The sequence below is a fragment of the Oryctolagus cuniculus genome, chromosome 8, assembly GCF_964237555.1.
Source record: "Oryctolagus cuniculus chromosome 8, mOryCun1.1, whole genome shotgun sequence".
NCBI classification, from domain to species: domain Eukaryota; kingdom Metazoa; phylum Chordata; class Mammalia; order Lagomorpha; family Leporidae; genus Oryctolagus; species Oryctolagus cuniculus.
In genome coordinates, this window is record NC_091439.1 from 77,138,243 (window position 1) to 77,155,691 (window position 17,449).

The 17,449-nt window shown below is 45.6% G+C and overlaps 2 protein-coding genes across 2 annotated transcripts; both read left to right on the forward strand.

The window, feature by feature from the left end:
* Positions 1-1,853: 1,853 nt before the first annotated feature.
* On the forward strand, positions 1,854-4,737 carry PYURF (PIGY upstream open reading frame). Its single transcript, XM_002717003.5, has 2 exons — positions 1,854-2,182; positions 3,727-4,737. The coding sequence occupies exons 1-2, from the start codon at positions 1,995-1,997 to the stop codon at positions 3,866-3,868; spliced, it is 330 nt and encodes a 109-aa protein (XP_002717049.1). The 5' UTR covers positions 1,854-1,994; the 3' UTR covers positions 3,869-4,737.
* On the forward strand, positions 3,958-4,737 carry PIGY (phosphatidylinositol glycan anchor biosynthesis class Y). Its single transcript, XM_008267613.4, has one exon. The coding sequence runs from the start codon at positions 3,958-3,960 to the stop codon at positions 4,171-4,173; it is 216 nt and encodes a 71-aa protein (XP_008265835.1). The 3' UTR covers positions 4,174-4,737.
* Positions 4,738-17,449: the final 12,712 nt, after the last annotated feature.

The following is a 17,449-nucleotide window of genomic DNA, read 5'->3' on the forward strand; positions in this document are numbered from 1 at the left end:
ACCATTTACAGCACGGGCTTCCCATATGGTCGCCAGTTCAAGACCTAGCTGCTCCACTCCACTTCTGATCCAGCTCTCTGCTATGGCCTGGAAAGCAGCAGAAGACAGCCCAAGTGCTTGGGCCCCTGCACCCACATGGGAGACCCGGATGAAGTTCCTGGCTTCCTGGATTTGGCCTGGTCCACCCCTGGCTCTTGTGGCTGTTTGGGGAGTGAACCCGCAGATAGAAGATCTCTTTCTCTCTCTCTCTTTTTCTGTAATTCTGACTTTCAAATAAATAAATAAATCTTAACCCAAAGAGTAAGGAAAATACTTTGAAAATATTTCTCTCTGTTAAAAAAGAAAGAAATTGAGTTCACAACAATGTGTCACCTGCCATTACCTGCAGCAGCTGAAGCCTTTACCCTGACGCATTTCTACTACAAAGCCCTAAAGTTTCCAAAGCACCTGGTGTCTTTCAAAGTTGTTTTCCATCACATTCCAGGCAAGAGATGCAATCACTGGTCACCCTGAACTGGCCAAACCCTACCGCAAAAATGACATCTACACAGGGATTGCCCAAGAAGGGTTCAAAGGTCATTGTTTGCTTCCTTTTAGTGCTAAGACCTCCACCCCAGGAGGAGCTTAAGGCTCATGCCGTAACAAGCAATGTACGTAAGAGCATGCTTCCAAACGGTGCAAGCGCAGGCTTATACCCCACCGTGTGTAACCACAAAACATTTCCTCTTGAATAGTCATTCCCCACCCCAAATCAGAGGTACCTGCTTTCCTTGCGTAGGGAGCCACAGCTTTTGAAATGATTCCCCGTGGTCTCTTTTGCTGCACACAGAGATTACTCTGCATGACTCCTCCCAGTGCAGCTTCTGATTCCCACTCATCAGGAAGTGAACCCACTTTGGGTTAGGTAACAGCTGGTCCCACTGCAAGAGTCCTAAGCCCTTCCTTTCAGGTTAAGTGTTGCTTTTTAAATTAATTTATTAATTAATTTTCATTTTATTTGAAAGGCAGAGAGACAGATCTTCCATCCTTTGTTTCAATTCCTAAATGCCAACAACCAGAATTGGGCCAGGTTGAAGGCAATAGGCTGGAACTCCATCTGACTCTCCCATGTGGGTGGCAGGGACCCATCATCTGCTACCTGTTAATGTGCATTAGCAGGAGGCTAGAACTGGAAACTGAGGTGGGACTTGAACGCAGGCCCTTAAATATGGGATGCAGGAGGGGCCGGCGCTGTGGTGCAGTGGGTTAACACCCTGGCCTGAACCGCTAGCATCCCATATGAGCGCTGGTTCTAGTCCCGGCTGCTCCTCTTCCAACTCAGCTTTCTGCTATGGCCTGGGAAAGCAGTGGAAGATGGCTCAAGTCCTTGGGCCCCTGCACCCACGTGGAAGACCTGGAAGAGGCTCCTGGCTCCTGGCTCCTGGCTTCGGATCGGCGCAGCTCCGGCCATTGCAGCCATCTGGGGAGTGAACCATCAGATGGAAGACCTCTCTCTCTTGCCTCTCCTCTCTCTGTGTACCTCTGACTTTCAAATAAGTAAATAAATCTTTAAAATAATGATAATAAAAATATGAGATGCAGGAGTCCCAAGTGCCAAATGCCAGCCTCTTAAACTTTTTTATTTTATGATAAAAAAGAGAAAGCCAAACAGGTTACAGAAACTAGAAAGTAAGGATTTACATCAAACCAATTAACTGTCAATACATCCAATCTGAGTGTCTTTGCACTCTCAGGTGGAGATAACACGTAACTCCAAGCTTAATACTGTGGACCCCACTTAAGTCACGTGACCTCAGCGCAGCGGTCGCTCGAGGCCTCTGGGTCCAGGCGGCGGCCCTGAGCGGCCCCGGAACCAAAGCGCCAGCCTCCGCCGGCGCCCGGGCAGCGTTTCCCCGCGCACCGGAGGGTAAGGTCTGGCCTGCGGGGCTTGAGCGGCCGGGACGCCGCGCGGCTGGCGCAGGGCGCGCCGAGCGGGGGTCGCCGGCAACCTGACGATGCTTAGTGGAGCACGCGGCAGGCTCGCCTCAGCGCTGCGGGCGTCGGGGGTCGGCCGTAGGTGCCTGCACGCGACTGGGTCGCGGCCCTCGGCAGATCGGAGCGAGCGGGCGGGGCAGCCGCCCAGCGCCTTCGACCCGGCGCTGCTAGAGTTCCTGGTGTGCCCCCTGTCCAAGAAGCCGCTCAGGTGAGAGTGCCCGGCGTCGGGCTTCCCTCCGCCGCCTGCTGTGGCGGGGAGAGGGCAGGGGGAGCGTGCGGCCTCCCAAAGCCGCTGCGGCGCGGGGGGGGCGGCGTTCGGGTCAGCCCAAGTAGTCTCCGCTGCCATTTTCCGGAGGCCGGAGCGGGGCCGAGTCCCACACCTGCCACATCGAATCGCCGGCCGCAGGCCGGGGTCGGAGCCTTTTTGGGGGTCCGCCACTGGCACCGGCGCGATGCGCTCAGCGGGCGGATTCCGGGACGCCCCCCACCACCCCGGCCCAGCCCCAGGCGTGCGGCGAGGCCTGGAGAAAGGTCCCGCGGCGATTGGAGGAGTAAGAGTCTGACAAGTCCAAGGCATTCAGGTTTCTAAGCCAAGACGACGGCGCCGCGCCCTGCCCTGCCCTGCTGACGCCTGACACTCTTGCGCTTGAGCCGCGTGTGCTGCCTAGAGGCTCGCTCAGTTGCGGGCTAGCTGGTTTCTGCAAAAGCCGCTTTAAGCCTAGACCCAGTTCTTGGGGACACAGCGCTACAGTTCCAGGCTATTAAAACTGAATATGGACAAAACTAGTATTTCCTACGACATAAACTAAACACTGAAGTGTTGCCAGTGGTGGTGGCGTTTGGTGCAGCGCCCACCGCCAGCTTGGGACACCACATCCTGAATCGGAGTTCCTGTCTGAGTGCCTGGGTCAAGTCCTGTCTCCCCCGGATTCCAGCTTCCTGCCAATGTGCACCTGGGCCTCTGCCACCCATGAGGGAGACCGGGATCGAGGTCCGGCTTAGCCTGGCCTAGTCCTGGCTGCTGAGGCTGATCAGGGAGTGAGCAAGTGAATGAAGATGGCGCTCCCTGTACCCCGCCCCCCCATCTGCCTTTCAAATAAATAAAAACAAATTTTAAGAAAATGTTCTCTCTGGTTATCTTTGGGTGGTACATTGCTAGCAAGTTTTACTTTCGTATTTTCTAGTCTGTTTCTCTGTAGTGCACAGTCCATTTTAACCCTTGAAATTCCCATTTGATCTGCCTTTCAGCTCACTGATAGCTCCCTGCACACTCACTGGTTTCCAGTTTGTTTCTGCCTTCTCCTCTTTCTCAATTTTTATTTTGCATATTTTTATTTTTTCAGTGATTCCTTTCTAATAGATCAGTTAAGTTTCTTTCTTTAGGATTCTGAAATTGAGAAAGTTGAGTTTTTCTCTACTTTCTGTTCCAGTAGTTAAGTAGACTGGTTTTGGAGTTCACCAAAGTAATGGGGAAATATTTGGGTAAAAGGAGAGCTTTTGTTACTGATAGTAAAAGTTAAGTTATAACTGGAGAATAAAGTGAACAAGAGCATCAGAGAGAAATTGACTAGAAAGGAGACAGTTATAGGGTCTAAGAATTTTCTAAGGGAAATAATTGAATTGGCTGTTGCTAGAGATTACTCTGGGATTAATACTGTGTCGAGAATGGGGAGTGAGGTTACTTATTGAGCGTCAGGCTCTCCCAGGCATTTTGTTTTCCACAGCTCACTTTATCCTTTTTCCCCCTCTCAGATATGAAGCATCAACAAATGAATTAATTAATGAAGAGCTGGGAATAGCCTATCCAATCATTGATGGAATTCCTAATATGATACCACAGGCAGCAAGGATGACCCATCAAGATAAGAAGCAAGAAGAAACGGAGCAGCACTAGACCATTATTTTTAAAAACCACAACACTAACTGTTCTCAATACCATATCCGTTTTAAAACAAGGTGGCAGGGGTTAAGTGGGAGAGGAGAATGTTTCTGTCTCTTCCTACACTGACCGTCCTTATCCCACTAATTTCTCTCGCAGGTCTTTTCTACGCGGCCTCTGTGGAAGAAAACTTCCCACAGGGCTGCACCAGCTCCACCAGCTTATGCTTCTACAGCTTGCTCCTGCCCATTACCATACCAGTGTATGTGTTCTTCCACCTCTGGACTTGGATGGGGATTAAACTCTTCAGGCATAACTAAGGGAGCCAGAGCCAAGGTGGTATATAGATTCGTGATATGTCTAGGGCATCCACCTCCGCAAGCTCAACTAGGTGGAAATGCTGGAGACACACTGCGTTTGCAGGAAGGATGCTTTGCCTCGCTTCTCAGGATTGGGCCTACGAGAGACTTAAGCTGCAGAAGTGTCTTTTATTGTACTCTAATTCTGACAGCCCTTGTGTTTCGAAGGTCCTGACATAACTGCTGTGTAGAAGGAACCTTGTAACAGAGTGTCTTGTTGGAAGGTAACAACCCTAATGCACATCTGGTGACCACTTCTTACCCCATTCATCTAAAAGTTAGCCATTTGTAATTCTGTTTGTTTAGCTTCAAGCTTGTTGGTAAAGTGACATGGTAGGGATGACAGAAATAATCTCAAAGGACCTGTGTTGATGTAGTTATAGAGAAATGCATTTAAACTGGTGTGACATAAAACTGTATAATAAACTGGAAATTTCATTTACTTAAAAATCCTTAGTTTGTAAAATCACCTGCATTTCTTTGGTTCAAATGCTTATAACTAATAAAATACTTTCCCACAAAAAACAGTTTGCAGGAATTTTTGCTTTGTCAAAAGAATATGTTATTAAGGGAGGGAAATTGAAGATGCTCTGAATGTATGCTGTTTACAGAGGCACTTAACACACGAAGTAGTCATTTTCTGGGACAGTGGGGCCCTCTGGTGGGTAGGGATGGAGTAGGAGGACTTCAAATAGCTGATTGTGTCCTGTTGAGCGTAGAGCCATGTTTTGAGCCACATTTAAATTTTTTTTCCTGCCTTTGGAGGTCTGTTTAGCATTCCTAAGGCCATAGGCATTTGACATTAACAGATCCTGATTTTCCAGAATTTCCAAGATGATTGAACTCAGTATAGTATTTCAGGAGTATAGCATAAATATTTCAGTAGTTACCCTAAAGTAACCTAAAAACGAATATTAATTGATTCCTGTTAGAATCTTAGAGTCATTTAGGAGATGTTTTGGACAGTGATACTGATCTATTAAAAGGAAATTAAAACATGATAGTGATATATTTTCTTTTTGCATTAATTCAGTGTATGCTATAGTACAAATCATTTTAAAAACAACCCTAAATCTCGTACATTTTTAACCAACTAGGAACTCTGGTTGGTTTAAATGAAATATTATTTATTTATTATTTGAAAGAGTTACACAGAGGAGAGACAGGGAGAGAGAGGTCTTCCATCTGATGGTTCACTCCCCAATTGGCTGCAAAGGCCAGAGCTGCGCTGATCCGAAGCCAGGAGCCAGGAGCCTCCTCCGGGTCTCCCATGTGGGTGCAGGGGCCCAAGGACTTGGGACATCCTCTGCTGCTTTCCCAGGCCATAGCAGAGAGCTGGATCGAAAGTGGAGCAGCCAGGTATCGAACCAGCGCCCATACCGGATGCGGGTGCTTCAGGCCAGTGTGTACCACAGTGCCGGCCCCTGAAAAACTTTTTCTGATAAAATAAGCACTGTGGGGTACATGTCTGGTGCAACAGAGTTAAGATACCACTTAGCAACACTGCCATCTCATATTGAAGTGCCTGGGTTTGAGTCCTGGCTCTGCTAATTCCAGCTTCCTGCTCATGTGTACCCCAGAAGGCAATAAGTGATGGCTCAAGTTGTTGGATCTCTGCTGCCCACTGTGGGAGATTCAGATTAGAGTTCCAGGCTCCCGCCTTTAGCATGGCCCAACCCAGGCTGTTGTGGGCATTTGGAGGAGTGAACCAGTGAACGGGAGATCTCTTTCAAATAAAATTAAATGAAATTAACAAGAAGCAAGCTCTGTATTCTGAGAAGCTAATTTCCGCTTTTGGAGTTAAGTGTCTTAGCATTTTAACTTACGGAAAACTGACAAACATGTCCCTGAGGGGGTTCAGTATTTCACTCCATTCTCTCCCTTGTAGAATATATCCAGCCATCACTTGTACAGTTCACGCTACACCAGGTACAGTTCTAAGCATATTCATATACTCATCTTTACTCCCATGGCCTAAGGGCCAGGTGATGCTGACACCATTTTACAGATGAGGAAACAAGCAGAGATGAAGTGACTGATCATGGTGACAGAGGAGGAAACAGGCAGAGATGGATGACTGACCACGGTAACAGTCGGTAATGATTGAAATGTAAACCATCTGGTCACCTAGCTTCGGTCTGCTTCTCTAACCACTGTAACCTGCTCCTTCATTTTGAGCAAACTCTTCCTTTCTGTTTACAAGAAGAACAGGAGCAGGAGTTAAAATGTGTAGGTTCTACCTAGGCAAGACAGGATTAGGTGCCCCACTGACTTCACCACCATTTGCTGAATTCACCTGAGGCTTAGCTTAGCCCAGAGCTGGCACCTGCTTCCTGAGTGAGCACATGGCTCCCCCAAGCCACTTCACCTCTCCACACCTCACCGTTAGGGCTAGAAATCCTTCCCCTGCTTCTTTTATAAAACTGGAGGATGAAACTAAGTTTGATAGGTGAAATTCCTTGGTAAAGAACCAAGTGAAACTGATGGCAGTGTGCTGGCCAATCAGGAGCTCTACAGACCTTTTCCCTAGTGAGACAAACCCACCAGGAGAAAATTGTAAAACAACCTTTTTAAATCTCCAGAAATTGTCCTGAGGGCATACAGCAATCAAAACAGTCCAGAAAATCTACGTAAAAAGGGTGAGTTTGTGGCTCTTGAACCCCCAACCAGCCACTTTCCACACTCAGCTCACAGTGGTGGCCACTCCACAAGGGTGTAGCCACCAACAGAAGGCTTGCTTTTCCCCCCAGCCTCTGGGTGAGGTGGTATTTCCTGGTATGTGTAGCTCCTGGAATAGTAAATGCAATTATGTGATATAAAACTATAAATGCAATTTCTTCCCCTTTCTTAACTGGCAGCACAATTATAGAAAACAGAATAACAACAATTGTATTTGGGGGCCTATAATGTGTAAGGGAGTCTTCAAAAAGTTCATGGGAAATGTGTATTATAAAAACTACTTACGATGCCAATTTTTTTGCACCAGAATAAGCATATATTTTAATTCTATCTTCCATGAGTGTTTTGAAGTACCCTCATATAGAACATATTTATTGTAACAGTACATAGGACATGGATTAAGCAGAGCTGTATTTAGAATAGAGAAATGATACTAGATGGTAACTTGAATTTACAGGAACACATGTAAAGATAAATAATGAAGTTAATATAGCTAATGATATATACAGTACTTGTTCCCTTTTCTTCTTTCAGTTTCTTTCACAGACATCAAATTACATATTGCTGGGTTTGTAATAGAGGTAATATGCATGGCAATAATAGCACATAAAAGAGGTGAAAGGGAATACGGATATATAATAGTAGTGTTTCACTGCCTTACTGTCACACTTGTGAACAAATGTGCAGTGTTAAAAGATCTTTTAGCTCCTGGTGAGACTATAAAATGCTGACACTTCTTTGTAAAACAGTTGATAACCCCTAAAAGATTAAACATGGAGTTACTATGTGACCCCACAATTCCACTCCTAGGCATATACCATTCACCCAAGAGAAATGAAAACTTATGTCCACACAAACATTTTTAGAAGCAAATGTTCACAGAAGCATAATCCATAATAGTAAAAAAAATTTTTAATGAAAGGTAGAAACAACACAAATGTTTGTCACTTGATGCACGTTAGATAAAATGTGGTATGAACACCATGAAATTTGGAAATAAAAAAGGATTGAGTACTGATCTATGCAGCAACATAGATGAAATTTGAAAATGTTATGCTAAGTTAAGAAGCTGGTTTTCAAAGATCACAAATCGTTTGATCTCTTTTACATGAAATGTCCCTAATAGGTTAATTTATGGGGATGGATAGCAGATTAGTGGGTACCCAGGGCTGGAGATGGAGATATGGCTACAAGGCACAGGTTTTCTCTTTGGGTAATGAAAACAGTCTAAAATTGATTGTGGTGCTGGTTGTACACTTCTGTGCATATACTAACACTCATTCAGTTGCATATTGTACATGGCTGAATGAGAGTAATCCCCCCTAGTCTGTGGGGCACACATCTGAAACCTCCAGTGGATACCTGAACCACAGAGAGGACCTGCTATGGTGTGGATGTGGTCTGACTGTCCTATTAAGGTTCAGATGTCAGCAGCTTGGTTCCCAGGGTGACCACGTGAGGGTGGTAAAGCTATGAAGAGATGGGTCCTACTGGAAAGTCACTGGGGGCGCTGTCCTTGGAAGAATTTAAGGTGGTTCTCATGGCAGCCTGGTTAGATTTCATGAGAAGGTTGTTCTAAGAGAGCAAGCCTGACCCTTCCCACTCTGGCTCCCTGTCCGGCATCGTGATCTCCCGCTCCTTCACCACCCTTGATCTTGTGATGTTATCTGAGCGGAACCAACTTTGATGCAATGTCCTAGAACCTCCAAAACTGGGAGCTAAAGAAGCCTCTTTCCTTTATACGTTTCCCAGTATTTGGGTATAGCAACAGAAAACTAAGACAGTAGCAAACTTTCTACATACTACATTTTCTCTTATACGTACATAACCCATGATATAGTTTATTACTTAAGCAAGGAGATAAACAATAATAAAATAGGTAACTATATTATAATGAAAGTTATGTGAATGTGAACTCTCTCTTGAAACAGTCAAGACAAATACTCATATTTTTGCACTGAGTTGACCGTGAGTAACTGAAACAGCAGAAAGTGAAACCAAGGATGGAGGGAGGCCGCCATGTGTGCACGTGAAGTACAGCTCAATAAAGCTGCTACCAAGACCTAACCGAACCAAAACAAAAGCAATATCCAAATGTGCAGCCCAAGTTCAAGTCATTTGCTGACTAGAAGCCAGCCAAAAGTGGAAGGCAGGTCTTAAGCCTTCTACATTTTATCTACCACAAGGCGCTACTTCTAGCGATCCTCTCAGGCCACATTTTCTTGGGAATTCTTCCAGCAGGTTTCCAGCATTTCTCTCTCAGATTTCTCTCTGGAAAGCAGCCTGACTTCCTGTTAATGGGGATTCTTCTTTGCCAGCTTCCTCTTAACACAGCTCATGCCACACCCCACCACACCGACCCCAGCTCCTCCAGCTGTCGCAGGCTGATGAACACGTTCTCCTCGCCAGTCTGGAACTACTGCCCACGCCTCGGTAATTCCTTCACCAGCATAGCAGACCACTTGCTTCCCTAGAGCCGCTTAAAGGAGGATCTTCCTAAGCGCCCTCAGCGGCATCGCTGACAGGGATCGCCTTCAACCAGCTCATTAGTGAGATCTTTCCCATTAGCTCTAGATGAGGCTCCCACTCTGAGGGGGCAAAATAAAGGGATCTGGTATGACGTCCACTCCCTCTCCACTCACTTCCGGTCCTGAAAAGAGAAGGCTTTTGCGGGAGACTCCTCCGAACCTCGGACTGCGTCTGTGAGATGGAAGAAACGATGCGCACTTCTAGAGCAGGTGGGAGGCTTTTTGTTTTTTGGTTGCTGTGGTTTCCAAAGAATTTATTTAATCAGACTTTCTGACTTCATTTTAACAGGAACTGCAGAGGATTCTAGCTTATGAAAAGTATAGTTTGAGGAAGCAGTTTTAACCTTCATTGTGTGTCAGAGTACATAAACAACAAAATTAAATTATAAGTGTAGGACCCCAAAAGCGGTGTCCTCTTGTGACGACCCCAGAAACACAGACTCCGGACCAGACGATGCAATAGAACAGGAGGTAATTTTATTTCATTTGTACAAATGGGCCCTCTACTGCTGCAAGCAGCAAGCAAGCGAGAGGAGCCCCGAGCAGCTATCTCACACAGCTTTTAAAGGGCAAAACCACAAAATTAACATATTATAGGCTGGCGTAAGTTCATTGGATGATTTTCAGTAGCAGGCCTTGTATGGCAGTCTAAAGTGGTAATGTCGGTGGAAAAGTACTAGGTCAAAGGGATACATTAGGGGAGGGGGTCTCTAGGAGAGAGGAATAGGTTGCTACGTGCCTTGAAGCTTTCTTTGTTAACCTTGAGCAAGCGTAGGGAAGGGGCTTATCTACAAGGCAGGTGTTCTGTGTATCTCTGGTTAGTAGCTGACTGCTTTCTCTGTGAACCGGTTTACTCCCCATTTCCCAAGGCCGTCTCTGGAACGGTTTGTCTCAGGAGCCCCATTTTTTTATGGTGGCTCTTGGCTCCTTTCATAAGTTATGCATAAAGATTTTATACGAACAGATACCTAAATATTGTTTTAAAAATTAAATCCTATGTATACAGTTGTATTCATAAAGATGAGTATGCGAAACCAAAAGCTATACAACCGTGAGAAACACTAACAGCAAATCCAAGTGCAAATGAAGATAGTCCTCTGAACTTGCACGTTTAACTGTGTTAAAACCCACCCATCTCTCAGTCCTTTTCTTGCACACTCTTCTGGATCTACATTATCCCTACTGATTGGATCCCTGGACTTTATTTCATTTTCTGTGCAACATTCTGCACGCACCTGTATCATTGGCTGCTGCTGTGGGGGCTGGACATTCTTCTGGGTGTCCACTGCTAATCCCTGTGTAGCATGGAGACCCTTCTGTTTCCAAACACACCACAGAGTGTCGCTGTCCAAGTGAGAGTTTAACTGATGTAGAAAATACGAAATTACCTGGCACAGCCAAGAGCCATGTACAGTGAGAAAGGCCTGCCCCTCACCTTGTGCTGGTTTCAGGCAATGCTCCGTTCGTAGGAGATGGTTGTCTTCCCTCTATGCCACTAGATGGCGCTTTTCACTAACATATGGGACACTGGCAATCAAGTGCTCAAAAGGAACCAGAAAGAGGACTGCCCTTGTGGAATGCGGAGTGAGGTAGCTGCGTCCCAGACGTCTGTTTAGCTTCTACTAGAATGCAATGACAGCCAAGAGAATGGCAAAAGATGGGTGGGAATAACCCAGACAGCAGGGGAGGCAGACCTGAAGAGAGGAAGTGAGGAAAGGGAGCGAGGAGAGTGGGACCGGAAGAGAGCTCCTGCCAGAAGTGAAAGTGGCCCCATTCAGGAGACAGAATCCTCACGAACACTGGTAACAGGGGTGGTGGGAGGCGAGGCTGCAGCTGTACACAGGGCACATCACATCAGATTTTGTTGCTTGGCTCTTCTGCCCAGAAAAAGAAAAAAGAAAAAAAAAAAAACAGAAAAACCCAAAAGTATGTACAAGATTACAAAACTACTGTATCCCTGTGGTTAAGTGCTCGTATTTGCACTAACCCAGTAGCCATTCGTGATGTGCAGATACAGAGCCCTTGAAGTGTGCCTAGTGTGAATGAGGAACTGAGTTTAAATTTCTAAAAAAAGCCACACATTGCACAGCACAGCTCTAGATGGACTGTTTTGCTCACTACTGCCAATGAAAACATCTCTCTTCAAAATTCTCCAAAGAACGCTGGAGGCCGGCGCCGTGGCTCACTAGGCTAATCCTCATCCTCTGCCTGTGGCGCCAGCACCTGGGGTTCTAGTCCCGGTTGGGGTGCCGGTTCTGTCCCAGTTGCTCCTCTTCCAGTCCAGCTCTCTGCTGTGGCCCGGGAAGGCAGTGAAGAACGGCCCAAGTGCTTGGGCCCTGCACCCGCATGGGAGACCAGGAGGAAGCACCTGGCTCCTGGCTTCGGATTGGCACTGTGCACCGGCCGTAGCGGCCATTAGGGGGGTGAACCAATGGAAAAGGAAGACCTTTCTCTCTCTCTCTCACTGTCTATAACTCTATCTCACTAACTCTGTCAAAAAAACTTTAAAATTAAAAAAAAAAAAAAACCGCTGGAGTCTCATCCACAGAATGGGTCCACGTTTTCAGATGGTGCCTGGGATTCCAGCCCTCATAAAGTTCTATTGGACTGTGTTGGTCTATAGGTAAGGAGACCGGTTGCAAGGCTACTGCAACAGAAGAGGAGATAAAAGCTTAAACTAGGGCATGGGTAGTGGGATGCAGAGAGATTTAGAACTAGACTCATCAAGAGTTGACTGATCTATAAAGAACAGAGAGCTGAAGAAGAGGGAAGAATGGATGATGGCTCTGCCTGGAGTTATCCATGGTACTACTCCCAGTGAAGTACAGGAAAAAACATCTGGGGAAATGGAAAATGATAACTTCAATCGTGAACACATTGAGAGTAAGGAGTGGAGACAGACTCCACAGAAAATTGGCTGTGCTACAGGTAAGTATACCAGTTGCTGTGATTTGTATTATATACCTGAGTCCCATCTGCATGGTGTGGTTAACTGAAGTCCCGTGGTTATCAAGAAAGACGTGTAGACACAGGGGAGTATAAGAAAAGGATGCCGAGGAAATGGAAAAGGAGTGACCATTCTAGCAGTTCACAACAACTGGAAGGGGAAGCAGTCAACAGCTGAGAACACAGTAGAGACTACTTAAGATGGAAATGGGCAAGTTTCCAATGAAATTTGCAAGAGAATCATCAGTGGCTTTTCCCAGAGCAGTAGAGTGGGAAAGGTGAGAGGCTGGAGGGCAGACCACAGGGCTAAGGAGAGGACAAAGTAGGAGGCAGGGACAGCAACTGTAGATGTTTATGGAAAAACAGGAAGAAAATCAAAGAAAATATACAAGGGGTCTTCAGAAAATTACAGGAAAATGTATATTATAAAGAAACTACATCAATTTAAAAAGTTCTTTTGCAAAGGGGTTGGCATTGTAGCATAGAGAGTTAAAGCCGCCACCTGTAACACCGACATCCTGTATGTGTGTTGGCTGGAGTCCCAGCTGCCCTTTTTCCAATATAGCTTCCTGCTGTTGTGCCTGGGAAAGCAGCAGAAGATGGCCCAAGAGCTTTGGCTCCTGAAACCCACATAGAAAACCTGGAGGGAGCTCCTGACTCCTGGCATTTGCCTGGCACAGACCTGGCCGTTGTGGTCATTTGGGGAATGAATCAGCAGATGGAAGTCTCAGTAACTCTTTCAAATAAATAAGTAAATCTTAAAAAAAAATCTTTTTGCATCAAAACTAACACTCACCTTTTTTAAAAAAAGATTTATTTATTTGAAAGACAGAGTTACAGAGAGAGGTAGAGCCAGAGAAAAAGAGAGAGTGAAAGGTTTCCCTCCACTGGTTCACTCCCCAAATGACTGCAATAGCCAGAGCTGAGCTGATCCAAAGCCAGGAGCCAGGAGCTTCTTCTGGGTCTCCCACGCAGGTGCAGGGGCCCAAGGACTTGGGCCATCTTCTACTGCTTCCCCAGGCATTGCTTTCCCAGGCCATAGCAGAGAGCTGGATTGGAAATGGAGCAGCCAGGACCTGAACCGGCGCCCATATGGGATGCCGGACTTTCATGAACTTTTTGAAGTACCTCATATAGTGAAGGGTTTTTTTAAATTTTTTTAAAATTTAGTATCCTTTGAACTTTTGAATATTTTTCATATACTCTATTTTTTAAACATTTAAATAGTATTTTTTGATTAACAACAATTATACCTATTTATGGAATACAATGTAAGATTTTAATATATGTAGAGAGCAGATAAATATTTCATTACCTCAATGGCAGAAGTGCCGGTTTTGGAAGAGCCTGTGGTGAAGCCATGGGAGATGAGAAGACACAGGAAACACTGGAAAATGATGGAGAAGACCCAGGGGAGGCAGGATGGGATATGAGCTAAGTGGAGCACAAGACAGCTCTGACACAGGGACCAAGAAACAAAGAGTGGCAGACTTGGGTTTGTAGGTGGTTGCACACAGGAAATTCCAGAGGGGGACCCCACTAAGATAAACCTGGTGGACATCACATACCACGTTCAGGATGTTTAAGATTTATTTATTTCAAAGTCAAAGTTACAGAGAGATGGACAGAGAGATTTTCCATCTGCTGGTTCACTCTCCATGTGGCCACAATGGCTGCGGTTGGGCCAGGTGGAAGCCAGGAACCAGAAGCTTCTTCCAGGTCTCCCAGGTAGGTACGGGAGCCCAAGCATTCGAGCCATCTTCCACTGCTTTCTCAGGTGCATTAGCAGGGAGCTGGATCAGAAGCAGAGCAGCTGAACTTTAACCGGAGCCCATATGGGATGCCAGCGTCGCAGGCAGAGGCTTTACCCACTACGTCACTATACCGGCCATACCCAGGAAGTTTATAGCTCTCGTTGCTGTCATAATCATGATTCTGAACACATTTTAAAAATACAGTGGTTAAGTTGCCATTTTGGATGTCATCTCTCATATCGGAGTGCCAAGTCTGAGTCCCTGCTACTCCACTTTGGATCCAGCTTCATGCTAATATGCACGTTGGTAGGCAACAGGTGATGGCTCAAGTACTTGAGTTTCTGCCAGCTATGTGGGAGACCTGGCTTCAGCTTGGCTCAGATCTGCCTGTCTGTGAGCATTTTGGGAATGAACCAGTGGATAGAAGATCTCTTTCTATGTCTGTCCTTCTACCTTTCAAATAAAATGAAAATAAATTTCAAAATTTAAGTATCTGAAATAAAGTAGATTGATTTCATCCCATTTTTCTCTCTGCCTGAGACTATAAGAACCACTACCAAGTAGAGGAGAGTATGTGCTCAATGCTGTTGAATGACTTTGCATCATTTCAATATTGGACTCATGTACTCTCTTAGCAAACTACTGTCTCCTAATGCAATTTCAAAACCTCGCTCTTTCTCTTCTACATTACAAATGTCTCTTGTAAAACCTAGAGCCAAGGGAATGCCTGAATTAATCATCTTTGGGATTTGAGGCCTGAGGCAAATCAACTGCCAACTCAAAGTTGTCCACATAAATTAGGTCCCCCTAAAAATCACACTCCTGACACAAGAAACATCAACTAAGTGTTGATAACATACATATGCATCATCCACAAGTTTTCTCCTTCCCTTTTGTAATCCTCCTCTCCTGCCCCTCTCTACCCCATCTCTGTCCCTAGGCAATCACTGATCTGCTTCATGTCACTCTACTTGAGCTTGCATTTTCTAAATTTTATATAATTACACAGAATGAAGAGTATTCAAAACGTTCAGTGACTACTTTGAAAACAGTAGGCATGGATTTCTAATTCACGTGCATCAGAATAAACCACACCAACTTGCTCTAACATATCTGAACAGGAGCTGCTTTGGGGCATCAGGAAGGATGAGACATCAGTTTGAAGAGAACTCTATCAGAGCAACATGAATTCTGCAAAAACCGAAGCAGGAACATCCAGTTTATTCTAAACCTTGAGTAGAATGCTGAAACAGAAAATTTATGGGGACAATGTCCCAAACAAACTAGCAGTTTACAAATGGAGAACTCATTTTTAGAAGAGACAAGACAATGTTGAAGGTGAATCCCTTAGTGGAAGACCATCAACATTACATTGTGAGGAAAAAAATTAATCCTATTCACGTCCTAATTAAAGACCTACGATTAACAGAAGAAACAATAGCCAACAGCATGGAATTCTGCTAGTTCAGCCTACAGAATCCTGACTGAAAAATTAAACTGGAACAGAATTTCTGCTCAGTGAGTCCTAAAACTACTGTGCCCACATCAGCTCCTGACAAGTGAAGAGTTTTCAATAGAAACTTTCAACAAATAGGATCAAGATCCTGAAACATTCTTGAAGGAATCTTAATAGGAGATGAGAAGTGCTTTCATCAGCACGATCCTGAAGACAAAGCACAGTCAAAGCACTGGCTGCCAAGAGTGGGAAGTGGTCCAGTCAAAGCCAGAGCAGGCCTGGCCAGGAACAAGGATAATGGCAAGAAATTTTTGGGATACTCGAGGCATTTACTTTGATGACTTTCTGGAAGGCCAAGGAATAACATCTGCTTATTAGGACAGTGTTTTGGGGAAGTGAGCCGAAGTTTAGCAGAAAAACACCTGGGAAAGCGTCACCAGAGTCCTTACTCAGCACACCCAGGCTCCCACTCCTGTTTCTCTCAAACAAGGTCAGTGTAGTGAGTTTCAATGGGAAGTCACTCAGTATCCACCTGACAGTCCTGGCTTGCCTCCTCAGAACTTCATTTTGCTTCCTAAGTCCTTAAACGGCACCCATTTTTCTTCAGTTAATAATGGAAGAGAAAAAAAAAAAGACCACACTGACCTAGTTAAATTCCTAGGACCCACAGCTCTTCAGGGACAGACAAACTGGTGTCATCACTTACAAAAGTGTCTTGAGCTTGTTTGGTGGTTATATTGAGAAATAATGTTCATGGGGCCGGCGCCGTGGCTCAGTGGGTTGACACCCTGGCCTGGGCACCGGCATCCCATGTGGGCGCCGGTTCTAATCCCGGCTGCTCCTCTTCTGATCTGGCTCTCTGCTGTGGCCAGGGAAGGTGGTGGAGGATGGCCTGAGTCCTTGGGACCCTGCGCCCGCATGGGGGACCTGGAGGAGGCTCCTGGCTCCTGGCTTCAGATTGGCTCAGCTCTGGCACTGCGGCCATCTAGGGAGTGAACCAGTGGATGGAAGACCTCTCTCTCTGTCTCTACCTCTCTCTGTAACTCTGCCTGTCAAATAAATAAAATGAATCTTTAAGAAAAAAAAAAGAGAGAGAAATAAAGTTCATGTTTTTTACTTTTAATTCCATTTTTGGTGAACTCTTTAAGTCCCCCATGTATATAGTCTTCTTTGTCTTCCTGGCTTGCCCTGTGATTCTTCCTCCACAATCGATCCACCACTGCTATCTATCAGCCTCACCAGCCAACTGCCCAACCAGGGGGACTGCCCAATCTCAGACTGTGAATCTCCAAACCCATGAACCGAGATAAACCTTTCTTCCTGTGTGTATGCATGTGAGTCTCAGAGATTATCACTGTGGTAACCCCTAGCACAGTTCAGTGTAAGAAACGATCCCTCCAGACAACCCAGCAGGAAGATCTAATTCAGGGAAACAGATGCTTACACAACCTTTGGAAGGGCTGTGTATATGGAAGTAGGCAGGCTATCACAGGATTTAGGTTCAGTATTACCTCAAAGGCCAGAAGCTGCTGTTGCCACTGATACCAATGCCACCAGCCACAGCCACCACACACCCACAAAGCTGGTGGGGACACAGCTGCTGCCTGCACTAACATCTGATGCCTCCTCTTCTGCTGCCCTTAGCCCATCTCCACAGACAGCCATCTTCTGTCACACTCCAAATCTTTTGCAAACACAATGAATGTATCCTGTTGAAGGAATCTAATTCACATAAAGGTCAAGGGAGACATAGCTTTCCTCTCTAATCTCTAAATAGGAAGGTAAAATAGAGGTTGAAATTGTCCATCCAAAAATCTAGCTCAAACAAAGATATGATTTTGGGACAAGTTTCACTGTACCCCTTTCTCTACCTA